The sequence below is a fragment of the Ischnura elegans genome, chromosome 3, assembly GCF_921293095.1.
Source record: "Ischnura elegans chromosome 3, ioIscEleg1.1, whole genome shotgun sequence".
Taxonomy (NCBI): domain Eukaryota; kingdom Metazoa; phylum Arthropoda; class Insecta; order Odonata; family Coenagrionidae; genus Ischnura; species Ischnura elegans.
In genome coordinates this window covers 84,724,201-84,744,665 of record NC_060248.1, presented here as the reverse complement: position 1 = coordinate 84,744,665, position 20,465 = coordinate 84,724,201, and the positions used below count along the sequence as shown (strand labels likewise).

At 38.9% G+C, this 20,465-nt stretch overlaps 1 protein-coding gene and 1 non-coding gene across 2 annotated transcripts in view; one reads left to right on the top strand and one right to left on the bottom strand.

Annotated features, from left to right (window-relative positions):
• Positions 1 to 19,418, top strand: part of LOC124156100 (tubulin beta chain-like) — a 28,582-nt gene extending 9,164 nt beyond the window's left edge. The window contains exons 2-5 of the mRNA XM_046530427.1: positions 13,604 to 13,712; positions 15,422 to 15,792; positions 18,034 to 18,789; positions 18,927 to 19,418. Coding sequence (XP_046386383.1) covers positions 13,604 to 13,712; positions 15,422 to 15,792; positions 18,034 to 18,789; positions 18,927 to 18,986 — 1,296 coding nt within the window. The 3' untranslated portion in view covers positions 18,987 to 19,418. The remainder of the gene's footprint in view (positions 1 to 13,603; positions 13,713 to 15,421; positions 15,793 to 18,033; positions 18,790 to 18,926) is intronic.
• Trnaf-gaa lies at positions 9,803 to 9,875 on the bottom strand. Its single transcript has one exon. It is a non-coding gene; the product is annotated as a tRNA-Phe (tRNA).
• Positions 19,419 to 20,465: the final 1,047 nt, after the last annotated feature.

The following is a 20,465-nucleotide window of genomic DNA, read 5'->3' as shown; positions in this document are numbered from 1 at the left end:
TCATAAAAAAATAAGTGCCCCAGATTTAATTCTCTATTTAATTACAGGTAACGTTAGTAAGGTCTTAAAGTCGAAATGCTAAGTCGAAAGTTTAAAAGAAGACGAGCGCTTAGCATTTTATTAGTTTTACTGCACGTTTATTTAAAGAGCGCTTTGTTGAGTTTTATTTTATTTATACCGTACTGTGCACGCGAAGTGCACGCCCACTTGAAGACATTCGTAACGGTAAACATACTCGATAATTCGCATGAAATGCTATACAACAATTAAAGCAGTAATTATTAACATGTATTTTTGGGTACGAATTTCATTTTTCGAAGATATTATTCGAGTAAAACGAATACACCGATAGTATTTGTTTAAGTTTTTCCTTAAAAATTTTCCACTTTACTATGACATAGTTCGTTGTAAAAACTGCAGTAGAACCAATTTACCTGAAAACAGTATAGCGATCATGGGTTATTGAAAACAGCCATGGAACACAATACAAGTTAATACGAAAGGAATTTTCAAATGAAGTATGCGCTGATTCCACAATATCTATTCATTGATGCGGATCGCAAGAACTGTAACTTTTGTATTTAATATTTTTCATTCATTTCCATGAGAGAGAACGCATTTCGTCTCATAGGCTTCTTTCATGAACACATTCCATCGCTGCATCCCAAAGTTACTGTGGGGTGAAAATATTTCTTAAACCAACGCGACGGAACCACGTCCATGGTGAAAGATGCCAATGCAGCGCTCGCGACCAGCCGAAGGGTTGTGGGAGTAGCCGATGCACGTCCGCTGATGCTGCCTGGGGGAGCCAAATCGAGGCTCTAAATGAATCTAATGAGCGCAAATTAAATGGAGGAGTACGGTCATCCCCGTCATGCCCTTAAAGATGGTAGGGAGGGGGTGATGGCAGGTTCTTTCACTCGCGGAATACATCCCAGACATTTCGAGAAATGACTCATTTGGATGACAAACCACAAGGGTCTTTATATTCCTCGAACACTGCCATCTGAAAAGGCTTTTGGGTCTTGAAACATTGGCAGTGTGAATGTACGGTTTGATGCATCAGTCATTCACATGATTTAGCATGGGAATTATTGAGTTGGGGCTATTTTGCCGTCTAAAATTCATGGATATTTGTAAGTTTTTACCAGAAATTAGTACATTCCCCAATCTAATTTTCACTGCGAATTCAGCACGTATGGAAAATAAAATGCATTTTGCGAACGTCCTTTTCTCTCTGTAAATCCATTGAGATTGTCGATTGAAATCGGACTCCGCAAAAAATTTGAAATATTTTTGCAATGAACAGATATGCGTAGTATGGGCGTACCCAGCGAGGGGCAGGAGGGGGCAGCTGCCCAAGAAGCAAACTCGCAAATTTCTTTAAGGAAAATAAAATTTTTTCATGCAAATCATTTTGAAAACTAATAAAGAGCAGTTACAGTTTCCTTAAAATGTTGGTTTCATTCACCTTTTCCATGCTTAAATCTTATCTATAACTTGAACAACCATGCTCTAATTTGGGTAAAAATTACAACCCTTAAAGATCTGATTCACCGTCGAAGCTGAACGGGAACACGCTGTAGAGTGTACGAATTAATTTCCTCTCGTCAACGAGTCGTAATCAGTTATCGCGGTGTCATTTTGGCATTTCAATAGAAATTGATTTATTTTATCATAAGTCAGAGGTATCTTTTAGCTAGTGATTTGTTTGCCCGTAGTCCGTGTGCCAAATTAGTGATGATATCTGAACTTTTCCTCGGGAATGAATGCGCAAATTTTCAATCGTTGCGAAATAACGATGTTTCCCTAAATTGGAGTACTTCCACAGCCATTAAGTTGGATCACTTTCCAGGAAAAAGCTCATTAATACAAAATTTGTAATAATCCATGCATACATTTTTACTACCAAGCATTCTTAAATTTTGATATAATGAGAGACGTATTAAAAAGTTAGGAAGGAATTCTAGCTTGTTTACTTGACTTTTACTGTTGCTTTAAACCAAAAAAGTATTTAAATGGCTTTCCTCTGAGAACGAAGCTTACATTTAAATCTGAGCACCCACTCGGACACAGGACTTCAGTTTCTGAAACGTAAGGGGATAAAAAACATTTCTAATGTTTTTTTCCGGCATTCCAGATACTTTTCCCTTTTCTTAAATGATAATAGGATCTAAAATTGATCTCATAAATTTTCCAGCTAAAATATTTTCGCGCGATATAGGGTAACCAATGAAATACAGCATACTTACATGGAGTTTTTTTTTTAGACGAATTGGATTTCCAAATGACGAAAATAAAATTGCATCGAAACTTCACATCTAGCGTAAATTGTGCAATGCCTAGATTTCGAATCGGCTAGCGAGAAATATTATTTTCGATGCATTTTTTAATGAAGTTCTATGAGTACATTTCGTCCTTCTACCACGTACGACAGGAACGTAATGACGCTTTTTAGGAGAGAGTGGGAGAAAGACAGTGGTTAGGAAACTTCTTCAGGAAAATGACATTACTAATTTATGTCTCCACGCTATCAATGCCACTGCAGTTAAAAATATTCTCATTGTGTCAAGTGATCCAGCGTATTTTACCCTAAGTAAACGTGGGGCTTAATAGCATTTAAGATAAAAAAATAAAAAATACAAAGTTACATGCAAAAGAGGTAATTTTTTGCGGATAGAGTAATAATTTATTGCTCTTTCGCACTACTTCCGTTCTACTGAACTCGCGAGTTCCGTCACAGTATTCTGTTCACCACGGTAGTCCTCCGAAAGTCCTCGGTAATATAACGAGTTTTACGGACTACCGAATAGCCAACGGCCCCCTCACCCTCTTTATTAGCTCTAATGAATGTTTCAATGCTTTCAATGGGCTCGAGCACCAATTTTTAATAGCTGATTTTGATAGAGTTATAAAGATAAAGAGACCTGTATTTTTTTGGTTTGCGACCATTCGCCTCCTCCTCGGACTAATAGCCGCGAAGAATGATCGACATCAACGATTTCACAGAAGATCACGTGACGCCCTCTTCTAACTTCACTAACGTATACAGGGGCGGATCCAGGATTTCTTTCTGGGAGGGGCACAAGGATACCTTATAATACAAAACGAACGCAATGATAGTGGACCGTATTAAAAATCTTGCATATTTTTTGAGGGTCTGGGGGGGGGGGGCACTTGCCCCCGTGCCCCCCCCTCTAGATCCGCCTATGAACGTATACGTAAGTCAGTTTCTATAATCTCCACTTATCACGTGGTCTCTTGTTGGTAACTCATTTTCACTCTCTTGGGAAGATTTTTTTTGCGCCGTCCCTATTCTTAAAATTAATTGCGATTTCGAGTCGGAATGAACGGCCCCATATAATGATTTTTATTGATAAAAAATTTAATTTTGCACTTCAGTCATGCAACGTGTTATTCCTGTGGACTCGAAAAGTTGTCATTTTAAACCGTAACGAACGCCATTCCGAACACGGATGGGTTATAATAGTATTGTTACCATTTCCATTCGACTGAAGTAGCATATTCTACCGCTTTAGCTTGCCAACCTATGATCCGCGGAAGCCTTGGAATTGGTCCGCATGGCAAATAAAGTCGAAATAAATAGAATGAAAGAAATACGCGTTGAATGCAATTCCATAATGAATATTAAGCTATTGTTAATGTGTTCCAAACAAACTCATTTACTCGATCACTGTTGATATTGGTCGTTGGTCAGGTGTCGAGGAATTATAGCTGATAAGGGTATGTATTTACGAGTATAGCGTGTAAGGGTTTTTAGTGGGGGGTGGTCTGTAAATTCAGGGGTTAGGTAGAAGAGGTGACTTTTTAGTCTCAGATTGCACGAATAAAGGCATCTTTTTTTAAATCAGGCTGGAAAGTCTCCATACTTCCACGGGTTGGGAACCTCCGCGCTTGAGCCAATGAGTTCTTCACGGTATTCTATCCTGACGCTAAGTAAAATAACAAGTTTCACGTACGACCGGGTGGCAGGCAGCCACTCCCCTCTCACTCCTCGGGACGTCGAGGAGTGAATTATGGCTCCGAACGGGAGGAAAGGACCCTTCGGGGAATCATCCCCTAGTCCTGTAAACATCATTCCTCGATGCAGACAGAATTGCGACGCCACGCCGCGCCGACGCCTCCACGAATTGGGGGGAGAGTTTTGGATAGGGTTTTAAAAGGAAGAGACGGGACCGATTGGGATAGTGGGGAAGAGAACTTTAAAAGAAGAGTCTACAGAAGAACGACTTCGCTCGACCATCCGAAGGGAGTGACGGGATCACTCCAGGATGTATGCACTTTTTCTCTCGCCTCGCCTATTGTTTTTTTTTACTGCCTTCCCCAGATGACATACGCACCCTCCGTTTAACCCTTCTTCCTTCATCCGGCTTCACCGTCTTGTCTTTCGCCAGCGACTCACCCCCGCCTCTCCATTACATCCTCCACGAACCATATAGTTCGTGTCACACCCCTCAGAAGGGAGATGTGGGGCCTGCCCCACCCCCTCTTCGACAGGACTAATTCTGGATACCCAGCACGCGACGGGAAGCCCACTTACCCACTCGCCGACGTCACCCTTCCCCTCCCCGCCAAAGACTCCTCCAGACGCCCGGCACCCCATTGCAAGGCCTCCGACGGGGGCAGTGAGGAGGGCTTCCCTCCATTGAATGCAGCTGGGAAGTGTTTCCCGTTAAGTGACGTGGCCCTCTGGCCACTGAGAGATTTTTTTAGCGTGAAGGGACCCAAGAGGAACTCCGTTGCTCAAGCGAGGATCGCTTCCTCCTTTTAAACAAGGCATTCAAATCACCGTAATTTCGACTTCCACTCCTAAATGATTCCGGAATAGGAGAGATATCCAATTCTACTTTGCATTTCATCAGTTTATTATAAAGGTGTTTCCTGCAATATCTACTTCCCCACTCTATTAGGAGACAATGCAAATACTCGCGCCAACAATGTTACCTCACTCGCCGATAACTATGATAATCATATTCATTACAGCGGATGTTATCCAGGGATGTGAAGAATTTTAAATTGAGTTGAATTTATTTCGTAAAAGTGAAAACATTCAAGAAAATCCCATAGAATTTACGTAATTAAATGGCAGTAAAAACGCAGTAAATGTGATGATAAAGATAATTAAGCCAATTGAAGACCGGTCCCACCTTAAGTTGGAGAATTAAATCGTTAAAACTAACCATTCTAACCTCAAATCGCGCATTCGTAATATGCTGCAGCAAAAAAAGGGTGCCTATTAGGAAGGACGTGAAATAATCTTGATTCTAGATTACATGAATTGCAAGTAGAATAATAATTGATCTTTTAAGAATATTCAGGACTACTAATTCAGACATAGGTCTTATGCAGTCCGATGCAATGAATAAAAATTGGCAGTGAATCTGTGAAAGTAACAGCAGGATTGACTTGGATGAGAGATCTACAGTGGCGCCGACTCCACGGGGCCTGATTGGGCCCGAGCCCCCTCAAAAATTCGTCATAGGTGTGAGGAAAAAAATGTGTTAGGCTTGTCGATTTTCCCCGGAGTGTCCAGATATCGAGATTTGAGTTATCAGGGTTCTAATGTTGATCATATATCTCTTCTAAAATGCTTAAAAAAACTTAAAAGTCACTACTTATATAATTATTCCCGGGGCAAGATCCCCGGTTTGGGCCCCCCAATATTTTTTTGTAAGTCGGCATCCCTGGAGATCCTATCCAGTACGAGCCGAGAAGGAGAGGTACCACAACAGCAGATTCTTATACAGGGGCGAGTTAAGGTCGTTGTTTTGGGGGTTGGGGTTCATTACTTCCCACGGCGCCTTGGTGGAATGCAATACGTACCTCTAATACCGAGAATGCATCTAATGTACGATATGCGTAGAAAAGTGGCTTTTAGAAACTCACCCATTATTCAAAATATTGGTTGTTTATAAGGCGGAATGAAACTTTGATTGAACAGCTACCGTAAAGATTCCAACCTTTTCCATTATTCCGGAAATTACGGGATGGCGTCCGACTCCTCTGCCCTCCCCTTGATCCGCCACCGTCCTTACACCAACGTGATGCGCAATCATCACTTTCTACCTTCGCAACATCGGTGCAATAAGCGTAAACGATTGAGTGGAATGAACTATGGCTGAAGAGTCTAAATACTTCCTCTTTCTAAGAATGGCCGCTTTCTCAAAAGAAAAGCCCAAGACCATAAGACACGAGGTTCGTTTGAAATGTTTCTAACAAACTTAAAAGAGGTTCTCTTAAAATAAAAGTAATTCTGAGAAAAATTTCCCATTTTTGGAAGGTTCTTGAAAACTTAAAAGGACGAGCCTCGCGCAACTACTGGTTGAGGGTTTAAGTTTGTGCAACCCTCGGGTCATCAATCACTCCAAAAGCAAACACCGATTCAGGGAGATAACCGTAAAAGGTTCAATTTTAGGGTTCGGCCTCTCTCACTTCCTGTTAAATACTGCTTGGCACCAATTCCACCAAAAAGATTTACGAAGGGCACTCTTGAGGGCGGTAGGAAAATCTTGAGCAGTGAAATTTATTTTTGAATCGAATTAAACATTATTAATCAATTTTTTTTCGTATTTTTCGAGTCACAGGTCAGAAATCATCTCTTATGTAGTTATTGGCTGTAATGGGGATGATTAGAATACTTAAAGATAAGTTCTGTGAAATTGGGCTCATCAAGATCGATGTTAAACTACCATATCCACATCAAATATATATGTTTTATTAGGTATACATTAATTGATATTTAACTTCCGCTGATGGAAGCTTTTTGCTTTCACCGATATGAACACGTCTTTGCAAATGGCATAACATTAGCTGACGAATGCTAATATTTCATAATGCTTCCAATTCAAGAAAAGTACAAACTTTAAGAAATAGTTTGATGTATGTCATAGATAGATTGAATTTAAAAAATTATCTCTTGCAATAATTAACGTATTCTTTTCCGGTGGGTATCAAGGAACAGCATTTTTTCTATGTTTCCCATAGAAAGGTGTTTATGAACATGAATTTGCTATCGTAAATTTTCAAGTAAATAGATTCATATCTCCGTTGAACTTTTAAACCGAACGGTTAGTGGTGGCGATTTGCAGTAGTTTGGATACACGATTCATGCGTGAAATAAATCTTTAAATTGAAAAAAATGTAGTGAAATCATTACTTTTTTTGGTGACTGGAAAACTGAGATTCTTTGGCCTTTTCAATAGGCGCTAGGTATAGTCAGGCACGTACCCCAGGGGCAAGGCCGTAGCCAGGGGCGGGATCAAGGGGGATTTATCCCCCCCCCCGAAATGAAAAAAATTAAATAGATACTTTATGCTCGCTTGGTGCTCACACGACGATATTATATAGCGGCGCAGGGACATCTAGTAGTCCAATGCGACTTAAGTCAATAATTATCTAAGCGAATTTGTAGGTGCAGTGTGTGTAGTTGTAGTGTGCAGTGTGTGGAACAATAGTGCTGTGAATTAGTAGAGAGGTGAGTGACTTATGAGCCTCCAGAGGGACCGCAGAATTGACATCGACACCGAGGAGTTAATTCATTTGTTCGCTGCAAAGAAAGCAAGAAGGCTAAATTCAATTTTATAAAATATTTTTATATTTTTTTGAGGGTTTATAATAAATACGTATATTTAACCGTATACGATATTTTATTTATCTTATAAAAATAATTATGTTTTTCTACTATTCCATAAAACCCCCCCGAAAATATTTTCTAGCTACGGCCTTGCCCAGGGGAGGGGGTTTTTAGGCTTCAGTCCCCCAAACGTGTTCCCTTGCGGCGACTACCCGCGATGCATATGCTGCGAAGAACACTATCCCAAGAGCATCTAACCTCTGATACTCCATTTTTTCGATATAGTTTAATTTCATCATTTACGCCAATAACGAACGATGATTTTAACTTTCAGCAATACACAAACGAAATAAGTTTCCCGAAGAAAGCTGTGCGTGAACATGAATTTGCTATCGTAAATTTTTAAGTAAATAGATTGATAGCTCCGTAGAACTTTTAAACCGAGCTGATAATGCTGGTGATCTGCAGTAGTCTCCTTACACGATTCATGCCTAAAAAATCCTTAAATCGAAAAAAAAATTCTGTAAAGTCCCAACTCCTTTAGTGAATGATAGCTGCGTAGAACTTTTAAACCGATTGGTTAGTGGTGGTGATTTGTAGGACACTCGGGTCATATAGCTTACTTAATGATATGTATGGTTTTCCTATGCGTGAGAATTGAGGATAAAATATCAGTGTATGCAACCCGCACACCTCCCAAGCGCCCCCCGAAGCAAATTTCTGGCTGTATACCAGACAAGATTGATGGAAATCCCGAGAAAATTTAAGAGGGAGAGAAAAGTCAAGGAATATCCCTGATGACAAGTCGATGTTTCTTTTAATGAATAGGGTAGTTTCCTTCATCAGAGAAAACGAAAGGCATTGATTCCGATTCGTTACCCACCATTAGTGTATTCATAATATACAAATTATTTGGTTTTTGAAATACCGGTTTAGACGAATGGCAAGGGTCAAATTTTATCCTCATTTGAAAAAGGCCAGATTGGCGCCCATGCGATTTCACTCCACGTGACGTCACAGGGACCTAGTTTCTACACGAAAGGATAGGAGTTATACATCGTCTGAGGTTACCAATGCATGCATGAGGCACAGAGCTCAGGGAAGCATGTCTTAATAATCACCTATTAAAACTGGCTTAGGTCGGAAAGTTTTCTTCGTTTGATAAGGTACTAATAAACCTTTTTTAAGCCAAGCGCTACGAGCCAGCAAGGTACTCAGCTACCCGCTAGCATCCTGCGTCCTATCAGCGCTCAGAGCCTCGATCAAGGTCACCTCACAAGGCGGGAGGGGGAACCAGAAATGCGTCGCACGGACTTTTTCCCATCATTCCTACTTACGCGTCGCGTTTTCGCGCTCTTGAAATTTTTCACTTTTCATTTAATCGCGAAAAATAGATATCGTCATTTAAAAATCTAAAAGCGTGAAATACGTACTCCAGGAGTAATAATCTTTCGATTTAGGCAATAAAAAAATATTAGGAAACCACCGTATTATGCTAATTTTGAGCTAAATAAACTGAAAGAAAATGAGCTGTTACTGAATTAGAATCCACTATTGATGGAAGTTTCTTCTGAGGATAGGCTATGAAACGGGTAGCGTTTTTCCACACTTTCTGCTTAAATTACGGAGTTAGGTTACGGCGAGTAAAGGTCATTATCGTGGTGAGGAAAACTGGCATTGCACCAGTACATTGTTTCTGACATCGGAGATAAGGAGGGATGAAAATTTGGATTATAGACGGGAGAGAATTTCGGAGGAGGAATTGAAAGGCTGAAGGAGACTCGAAATATAATCAGTCAGGCACCAGCCAAAATCTAAAACCAAAGTAAGGCTTTAATTGTCAGGATTGGAATAAATATGGTGGTCCTCATTGAGGAACAGGAAGAGAACGATGAAAAAACGGCAATTTTAGAAAAATTATTTGGATGAATTTGATAAGTTTCCAAAAAATCTAATTTTTCTCTCATTTTCAAAATGCATAAGAGTCGATTTGAAATCGCTTTACAACAGATATTTTGGAAAATTGGAGGCACATTCCCTTTTCCGCATACTTCCGTAGATTTCGAGTTAGATGATTTTATTCAATGCTGCAAATAAATACTACGCAATGTTTTTTTTTTCAAAAATGAAAGAGCTCCATTATCTTCGACACGAGTCCGTCAAATTAGAGCAGATATCGTGCGAAAGATACACAGAGAAAAAATCATTCGCCTTGACCGGGATTCGAACCCGGATCCCCCGATTTTCGGTCGAGTGCTTTAGCCAGTTAAGCTACCGAGGCGTCATTCTTCCCTGTGGATATTTTCGGACACTACCGGACAAGGTGTTGCTGGACTGCTGAGCATATGATGCCACAAGCAGTCCAAATCGTGCGCACAGCGCCACAGCCGGAGGACAGGCCCGGACAGAGAACACAAGGGGTGTTCGCTCTAGACTAGTTTAAAGTATACCGGGGCTAGCCGTGGTGATAACTTTGTGCGGTAGTGTCCGAAAATATCCACACGGAAGAATGACGCCTCGGTAGCTTAACTGGCTAAAGCACTCGACCGGAAATCGGGGGATCCGGGTTCGAATCCCGGTCAAGGCGAATGATTTTTTTCTCTGTGGATCTTTCGCACGATTGTGCATTGCGGGTGACTCCCGTAAAAGTTATCACCGCGGCTAGTCCCGGTATACTTTAAACTAGAGCAGATATCGTTTGATGTATTGCAACTAACCACAAGGAGTAAATGTATTTCAAAACAAAATGCGCAAGAAAATGTTTCGCCAAATTTCTTCAGCAAAGCATCGGGAAGGGGAGCGTCATATGCAGCGCTTACAGACTTGGAACAGAGTGACGATTTTGACAGCGGTTGAACGTATTATTACCAGTAGGATAACCAAAATATCTCTAGAAAAATCTGATGCAACCGTGACATAATTAGTTTTCATTAATAATTAGGCTCCGTAATCGAAGTTGGGCCAGGCGTTATGATCTGACCGTCAGTTGTCGCTCGAAAATTTTAACCTATGACCAATAGCTTGCATATTGTCTTCGGACGCGGCAGACTTCTCTAGGCCTCTATCCTGTTTTGGAGAGGGTATAGTACACGAAGTGTTTATGATTTATCATAATTTTTGTTTTTAATACTAGTCATAGTAATTAATACCACTTATACTAACAATAAGTGAAACTGCGGCGAGAGCTTTTGATCATTCATTCATTCAGATTTTCTGTAATTACGTCACAGTTGCTAACCCTGCCTATTCGCGAACTTAAAGATGGATAAGCTCGTGCATTGCGATTGCACTTCAGTGGTACAATTTTCATTGATTTCAAAAGTGAATATTTACTGAGGATAGTTGGACTTATAAAAAATATTGGGGGGACCCATATCCGAGGTCTTGCCCCGGGAAGAGGTTAAATTCAAAGTGTGTCGCAGCACCGAAACACTATCATGATTCACACCACCTGATTCAGTCAGCCTGCTTCACCTTATAATTATTTGTTTTAACACATTGTTGAATTTATTTTAAAAGGTAACTATCGTCAAACATGGGAAATAAAAATTACCAATATATTTTTGTGGTTTCACAAAGCATAATATAACTTAATTATTTTCTTGAAATATTGAGGGGGCTCCGCCCCCCCAAACGAATCTTAGAGGGGGCTCGGGCCCCCTCAGGCCCCATGGAGTCGGCGCCACTGATAGTTGGCAAGTTGAAAGTCGCGAACGGAAATAAGCGATTGGCAAAGGTGAAAAGGGATACAGTTCGATAAATTCTGAAGCGACACCCGATTTTTCATTAAATATTCTTTCCTTTATACGTATAAATTTAATCCAGCTACGACCACTAGATATTGCAAAACGGGTGAAGCTATTGCATTCTTTTAGGCTCCAAACCGAATTTACTCATTCATTAAGGCACGGACTACAAGTAATAGAAATAGCAACCAGTAAGTTAAGAAATTCAGCGTCAACAGGATCACAAACAGCGACATATTTTAAATCATATGCGAAAAAGGGATAAAAACTCGTACATTTTCGAGGACGCATATCTCTTCCGAATACGATTAAAATTTAAAATAATAATAAAAATCAACCATAACAGCGGCCGACGGATTTAAGGGAATCAAAGAGACATTCACCACTTTTAAACCACAGTGCCACTTCGGAGAAGTTCCATTGGAACTGAATTTCTAAAAAAGAAAATTATATCGAGAAGATATAAATTTCAATTTTAAAAAACTGTTTCCATTATTTGAATTTTACACCACCTAAGGCTTAATTGAGGAACGTCGACTTATTCCCGAAGAAACGCAGAGGTTTAATTTCCCTTTTTTTGTTAGGAATACAACACGGGCATTCTCGAGCGTTGTTCCTGGAAGAGAGACGCTCTCAGCGTCTAGCCGTAGGGAAATTGGGGAGGGGAGCAAGCGGAGAAAACTGACTCATTTCGGGAAGGGGAGAGCATTTCAACGTTTCAACTGTCTCGGAATGCAGAGTGGAATGGGTTTCGGCAGAAGTGCGTCCTTTCTTTCCTTGGGGAAGATCGCAGGGGAGGGGAGCAATCGTGACGAACAACTGCTGGAGCCTGTAGAGGGGGGAGGGGCATCGGGGCAAGATGCCGCGAAAGAGGCGTCTAGAGAGGGTGAATGGGGACCTTCGGCTGGGCTCACGGTGGGGCCCTCCCCGGAAAATTTTAAGGGAATTGAAAACCCGGAAATAGATTTTGACGCTACTCTGAGCCTTAAAAACTAGATGAAAGGTAATAAAAATATAAATTTCGTCAGAAAGAAATTACGGTTAAAATTGAGAATATCACTGGTTATAAAATTTAACAATAGGTACAAATCTAGAAAAACCTCTAAAATAAGCTTTTCGAATAACCCTTTCATGAAGAACCGGATTTTCTTTATTCTTCTGACTCCTTTATTTTATTCATTTTTGTACGAGCTTTTTAAACCGAGTAGGTATGTATGTGATAAATGAAGCAAATTAATGAAAACTTAGAACTTTATTATCGCAATACAACTTTGGTTCAAGTAATTTGAGTCTTTATTAATTAACCTTTCATATACGCTTCACGATTGGTGCCAACGTTGCTGGGGCCCCCTAAGCTTAGGGCGCTTAGGGCCCTCGGCGATCGCCGACTTAGCCAGACTGCCCCAGGCGGGAAGAGTGGTTTTAGGAGTGGGGTCAGGGGCGGTCTGGGGTGATTGGAGGCCCTCGGCTGTGGCTCATGATGGGGCCCTCCTCAGAGGTGGATACAGGGTTTTTTGTGGGGGACACAAGGGTCTGACAGGTCTTCTCATATTTGAGATTAAAAACAAAATACAACAATTAACGTAGAAAATTCTCTCCTTATTTTGACAATTCAACATTTGACATGAAAGGTTTAATATTAAATTAGTGAGGCTCCACAATATGAAAAATAAAATGAATGTTATGATATCATTATAGAAAATCATGTCTTTTTTAAGCGCCTGAGGGGGTTGGGGAGGCACGTGCCCCCATGCATCCCCCTCCCCAAAATCTGCCTTTGGCCCTCCTCAGTGGAGCAGTGAGGGGGGGGAGGTTTGTGGGATAAACCCCCCCTTCCCCAGAGCTCAGCAAAATTTTTAAGTTTAATTCATTTTACTTGATTGGATTGATATTACTAATAGAATAGTGTAAGGGTTAAAAAAATATCCCTCAGAAAGCCGTAAAACTCACCATTTTGAACCATTTATCTTAAAATTCCACAATTTATTAATCTCGCCCATACCGCTTATCCTGGTGGGTATTCTAAACCCCCATACACCCCGGTATTAGTTGCACCTAAACCCCCCTAGCTTTCCTAGCTGCGCCCCTGGCCCTTCTTATTACTTGAGGATTTGGGGCTATTCCCCTGGAAAATTTTACACATCGTAAATCGGTGACCTAATGCACTGAAGAATAACATAAATTACATATGATACCCTATAGTGATCACTTTAAGATAATTATGTAAATACTTCAACTTTGCCTATGCCTTTTTTCTCCTCAGTTCTGGGAAGTCATATCATCTGAGCATGGCATTGACCCTCAAGGAAATTATGTGGGCACTTCTGATCTTCAATTGGAGAGGATTTCTGTGTATTACAATGAGGGACAAGGTAAGCAAAAGAATAATTTACAGTAACAAGATAAATGTTTAATTTATCATGGATAGAGTTGCAAACTCTTGTGTTTTTTGGAGATTCAGCACTTTTAAAACTAATGTTGCTGTTGACTTGAACGTTGGTAAGCCATTTTGTATGCATGGATGTGCTTTTTATGCCTTAAATTACATCCAGAAAGATTAAATTCCATTCACATCAGAACCTATATGAAAATACTTATTTCCAGAATGCTGTTGAATCATTACATAAAATTCATTCATTCATGATAAATCCCATTCCAATGATAGGTACATACCAGAGTTATGGGGGGCCTCATTCGTAAACATGCTTGATATTAGACTAACAGAGGTCCTACTATCAAATGCTTTGCATGATATTTATTGTATCACTGTCAAGCCAATAAGCATTAATATTACGGAACTCACTTTTCTAAAGTCTCAGCCACTTTGCACGGAAATCATAACTATACATACTTGCTTTGCTCTATCAATTATTAATAGATTTTTTCCTAGTGTCTTCTGAAGCTTCATTTGTTCATATTACGTAGAGAGCATTCTAGTTTTCCATACATATGTTCAGTGAGATATTAGCAAAAAATATTTATACATACTTCAAATATTTTGGAATAATCATTCCATAAATCCAAAAGTAGCAGCCATGCAATTCTTAGCCTCAGCTATAAGTTATTACAAAGAGAGACAATATGTATATGTATTTATGATTTCTTAATTAATGCTCTTTTCGTAAACTGAATTGGTGTTTCTGTGCATGCATGCAAGAGACTACTTTGTTGGGAATTCATTTTTTATTTTTTCCTAAGTACATGAAATTATGCTATCAACAATTTTACCCCTGATCTTGAGGGTAACTATGTTTCAACCAAGATGCTGCAAAAAAGTTTATAATCTGCATTTTAAAACAGTGTGCGGATAGTCAATTAAAAATTAAAATAGAAGATACCCTCAAAAATGAGCAAAGGTGGCAGCCTTTTATGCAGAAATCATGACTATTTCACATTAGGGAAGCTGTTGTCACACCTTAGCCTAATTTTATGAAATTCAATTAAAGTTAAATAAATAATAGTTAAAGTAAATAAAATTCTTATTATTCCTTACACTTTTTTCCCAATTTGCCCAATACCATAAAACAGCAACATCTTAAAGGTGAGGCCAGAATCCACCCATTAATGCCAGTCAAACAGAGCATCCGTTCTTTGAAAGTGAAAATATCCCAGATGGCCACAGCTGCAAAACTATTTAAGACAAGTTCATTCAAGTCCACATTCCTAAAAAAATTTGGTGGTGAAAGGGATTCAAACCGTGTCGACTCTGGAACTCAATACTGCCTCGAATAATGCCATGATCCTCATCCTAATGTTTCTTTTGCTGGTTTATAACAACCCTAGCCACAGAATGGCTTGTAGAGTAGTGTAAAGGATAAAGATGTAAATAAATTTTCCACCTCCAATTTAGGCCTTCAACCACCCTACCCTCCCAGGTTTTACTATTGATGTAGGGTTTGAGGGGTATGAGAAGAGCAGAAATCTTTGTTTGAGTTTACTTAATGGAAAATAAAATATTTTTTTAACCAGCATTCAACTAAGTCATTGATCAACATTTGCAGATACAACTATTTGATGCATATACATATACATACGTACTCTGCCCTTTTGAGAGGTACCTGATAATTTTTTTCCTTTACAGCTCTTCAAAAATCTGATATGAAATACGTCCCAAGATGCATACTAGTTGACTTAGAACCAGGAACAATGGAGGCAGCTCGCTCCAGTGCATATGGTCAACTTTTTCGCCCAGATAATTTTGTGTTTGGACCAAGTGGGGCTGGTAACAACTGGGCAAAAGGTCATTACAGTGATGGCGCTGAAATGATAGATAGTGTGCTTGAAGTTTTGAGAAAGGAAACTGAATCATGTGACTGTCTGCAAGGATTTCAATTGACTCACTCTCTGGGTGGCGGAACTGGCTCAGGGATGGGAACATTACTCTTATCAAAGATACGGGAAGAATATCCTGACAGAATAATGACAACCTACTCAGTCATACCATCTCCTAAGGTAAGAAAAAACTACGATATACAAATTATGCAGGAAAATACTGCATATAAACATGTACTTTTTAGGTTAGTATCAGAAAACTTGTACATTTAAACTTGCATACACTAAATATTGCCAGGTTTTTTTCCTGTGTGAAAAGTTTATGTAATAAGCCATTGATTCAGTTAGATGTATCATTTATCTGGTGGTGCAATGGCAGACCATATAAATACCAAATTTTCAAAAAACATTGAATAAGGAATAACTGTGCTATAAAGGCAAGCACTGGATGTTGTTCAAAAGTCAATCCTTTTAAATAAGTCTGACATAGCCAATCATCATTAGTTTGTTTTTTGCTATAATTAAGGCTAAAAATTTTGATTCGGCCCAGAATCATATTGCATCACTATCACACTAGATCGCAATGATGGATTCTAAAGGTCCTTCATTCCATGGTGAAGATAAATTTAGAGGTCGTTTACATATAATGTATGCTTACTAAGGATGTATAATTCCTTCCACTTAATTAAACAACAACAGAAAAAACAAAATCAGGTCTAAAACAGATGCTTGAGGGATTCCTTGTTTTATGATTGCCAGGAGGATAGATATCATGAGTCCTTCACAGCAGTGGCATAACTAGGAATATATGTACTTTGGGGGGATGGAGGAACCTGGGAGAGTGACCCCCCCAGGCAGGTTCAATAGATCCGGGGCAAGCACGGAGAATTTGATCAAAAATTTTTGAAAAATGACATGCCTGGAAAAACATTTTACACCATTTTGGCACTTAAAATTTTATATTAAAACTTACATTAAACCCTTTCGCTAATTCATATAAACAAATCATACATTGACTGCGAATCAATGCTGTTGGTCATGTTATAAACCCGGAAAGGAGGGAGTCCAACTACCCTTGGAGTCCAAGATAATGCGGAGTCCCCGCTAGGAAGGTTTGAAAAAGGATGGTACTGAGTGAGTGTGATTATCTGCAAGACCCGTCTTAACGTACGTCCTGCAAAAATGCTCCGTACAGAGGGGACTTAAGAGTCTCTTGGGGCCAAGTCCAGTACTCGTGCTAAGGAGAGAACTCCATCATCACGAAAGGGTTAAATAATTATTTAATTTCCCTGAGGATTTGGAGAGGGATCTATTCCCCCTCCCCCCCCGTCATAGTTACGCCACTGCTTCACAGCATGCTGTCATTCATAAAGATAAGAGTAAAACAAGTTCAGATACAGCCATGAGAAGTTCCTTCAATCAGAGGATCAAGTACCAGAGGATTGAGAGGTTACTTATTTCTCAATCATCAGGTCCCTCAACTTGATATAGCCTGTGGCTCGGAAACAAATATCATCAACTGGTAGATTCTGGCTTTTTCCAACGCAGGTAGCACATGGTCATGTCTACAGAGGTTTCTCCTGTAATGCTAAGCTGTATCAGTCAATGAAACACACTGAGTGTTACTGCCTGGTACAAAGTTCAGCCACATTTGATGATTTCACCAGCCATTATCTACATCTTCATAATACCCCGCAAGCCACCAAAAAAGGTGTGTGGCAGGGGTGTTAGGACACCACCTGTTTACATACAAAAAGCAAATGATCAAACAAAATTATGACCACCATTTAGTTAAGTCTTTTATGGTTCAGGGGAAAAACAAATACCCACATCTATTTTAATTTATCGCTTCTGTCGGACTTGGAAATATAGTGGGGCCATTATTTAACTGTGCAGCAGGTAGAGAGCAAAGTTCATTCATAGGTCTCAAATGTTCCAACTATATTAAGTAAAGGGAGAGACCTGAGTCATAATAATCTTCAAAATTATAATAACCTATGTTGGTTTGACGTGTACAACTAATTCTCCCCCATCCATCCGAAAATTCATAAAATTACTAATTCAATACATTTTTTCTATTTTCCCATACTTTCCAGGCATTGTGCCTCTCTCCAATTCCCCAACCCCAAGAATAAAACCCAAAACTAATTACAGAAGAAAAATTGAAGATAGGTATTGAGATCTGTATACAATCTAGTGACAAAAGCAAATGTATACCAATTACTTTCATTCAGTGTGTTTGACGTTACAAATTTGTGAACATTTTGTAAAACTTATAAATTATACACACATACCGAGGGTAGCTGTAGTTTAACCCATGATGGGATGCAATATGCAGGTTATTAAAAGATATTATAATGAAATGGGGGCATAGTTTTAAGAGCTAACTTTTTGTAAAAGTTTTTTTTTTCTTTTTTTCAGGTGTCTGATACAGTTGTTGAACCTTATAATGCAGTCCTATCAGCTCATCAACTTCTTGAAAGTACAGATGAGTCTTTCTGCATTGATAATGAGGCCCTTTACAATATATGTTCCAGGCTGTTGAGGCTTTCAACACCTTCTTACGTGGATTTGAACCATCTTGTATCAATGACCATGTCCGGTGTAACCACCTGCCTAAGATTCCCTGGCCAACTAAATGCTGATCTCAGAAAGTTAGCAGTTAATATGGTCCCCTTTCCCAGGCTTCATTTTTTTGTTCCGGGTTTTGCCCCCCTTACATCAAGAAATTGTGAAAGGTACCAAGCTCTAACTGTGGCAGAATTAACACAGCAAATGTTTGATGAAAAGAACATGATGGCTGCATGTAATCCACGGCATGGACGGTACCTCACAGTAGCAACAATATTCAGAGGAAAAATTTCAATGAAGGAAGTAGATGAGCAAATAGTGAACATTCAAAATAAAAATGGGAGCAGTTTTGTGGAGTGGATACCAAATAACCTAAAAACCGCTGTTTGTGATATCCCACCAAAAGGACTCGGCATGTCTTCCACATTCATTGGTAATACAACAGCAATCCAGGAAATTTTCAAAAGATTATCAGAACAATTCACGTCAATGTTTCGCAGAAGAGCATTTTTACACTGGTACACGGGGGAAGGCATGGACGAGATGGAATTCTCAGAAGCAGAGTCCAATGTGAACGATCTCATATCAGAATATCAGCAGTACCAGGTAATAAAGAGACGATCATTTTTTTTACCTATTCATTTATTTGGCGTTCATCTGATCTCCATTAATTGCCAAAAGTATGTACAATTGAAATATATTATCAGGATGAAAAATTAAAGTATAATCTTATCTCATTACAGGATGCATCCGTTGAAGAGGAGATAGATGAGGATAACACAGAGTTCATGCTGGATGAATAAATGATTTACTCAGCTGAAAAAAAATATTTGTAAAATACATTCTTTTTTCTTACACACAAAATCTCAATAAATCACACAGAGATTAAGTCTGCTCTAGCAAGGATTCTGCCACCTAATTTTGCTACACAAAAAGATCGGTGTCACATTCTTACAAGAACAAACTTATTACAGTAAATTAATACAATAGGAATTAATCACTTTTGAGTTTAATTGACACTACCCTTTATCTACTTATATTGTATCATGTGGTACTTTATCTACTGGATAATATAATAGAAAAATATTTTGGTATGCAGTACATATTTTTCTATTATATGTACAACCCTAAATTAGAGAAATCTGTATCAACAGGATCAAGACACTTTAATTGTACAAAAATATTCTATTTCTATATAAAAATATTTTATTTCTAATAAATGGCAATAAAATCTACTTCTCCCCAAAGATCATTTATTTGAATTCGCACCTTAAATGTCAAGCAGAATTTTTCATTTGCTGTCATCGCAACTAAATATTTGCTGTCATATTTATTATTAAGTTGAACAAAAATTTTCAACATGTAAATAAAACACATCAAATTAATGAGGGGCTTCCATGAATAAATCGTATTGAATGAAATCTTGTAATTATGAATTATAATGACATTTAAAGCTGACAAAACCAACTAACTTTCCATCCGTATTATTTGAGAACCAAATTTTCTAAGAGCATCTGAAGTGCATGAAGCTGAACCTAAGCATGAAAGTAAATTTAGGTATGAAAAGATGTTTGGATCATTTTTCGCTCGAAAACTATCAAAATTTTACTATTTTTTTGCTTGGTGAAAGCAATGATAATTGCAGCCAGTATTGAACTCCACAAAAGCATATCCAACCACAGGTTTTAAAGGTTGACAGAGTTATCTACGAGATCCAAATATCCTGGCATCAGCTGTTTAATACCAAGCTTTTATATGTGCACATCCACTCACACAAACACTGATTTAGCCGGAATGAGAGAAGAAGTTATAGCTAGCTATGGTCTCTCTTGCATCATGTCCAAAATTAAACTGCTACCAGAACCGGCAATGCCAGTGCATGTACTAAAAGGTGTGATAGTGAAACAACCACCCAGGAAAAAACATCTTTCAACAAATGGGAGTGAAAGCACACATTGTTGTAGACAGCAGTGAAACATTGGGGGAACAGGCTTCCAGGAGGTCTGACAATGAGTAGTATAGAATACCTACGAGGGCATGGAAACTTATTTAAAAAAAATTTTTATCCTATTAAAACCATATTTTTACCTAGTATCATATCCCTTCAGAAGAAAAAAATAAGTTTTAATTTTTTTGGTAAATGATAAACAACCCTACATCAAATATTGGAGGATACATCCCCCACAGGATCGATGCCACTGAAAGCACACAACATGAATTATTTTCTATGGCTCAAGAGCTGTGTTTCCCTACCCGTGTACCACTCTGCCTAAATTCAAATA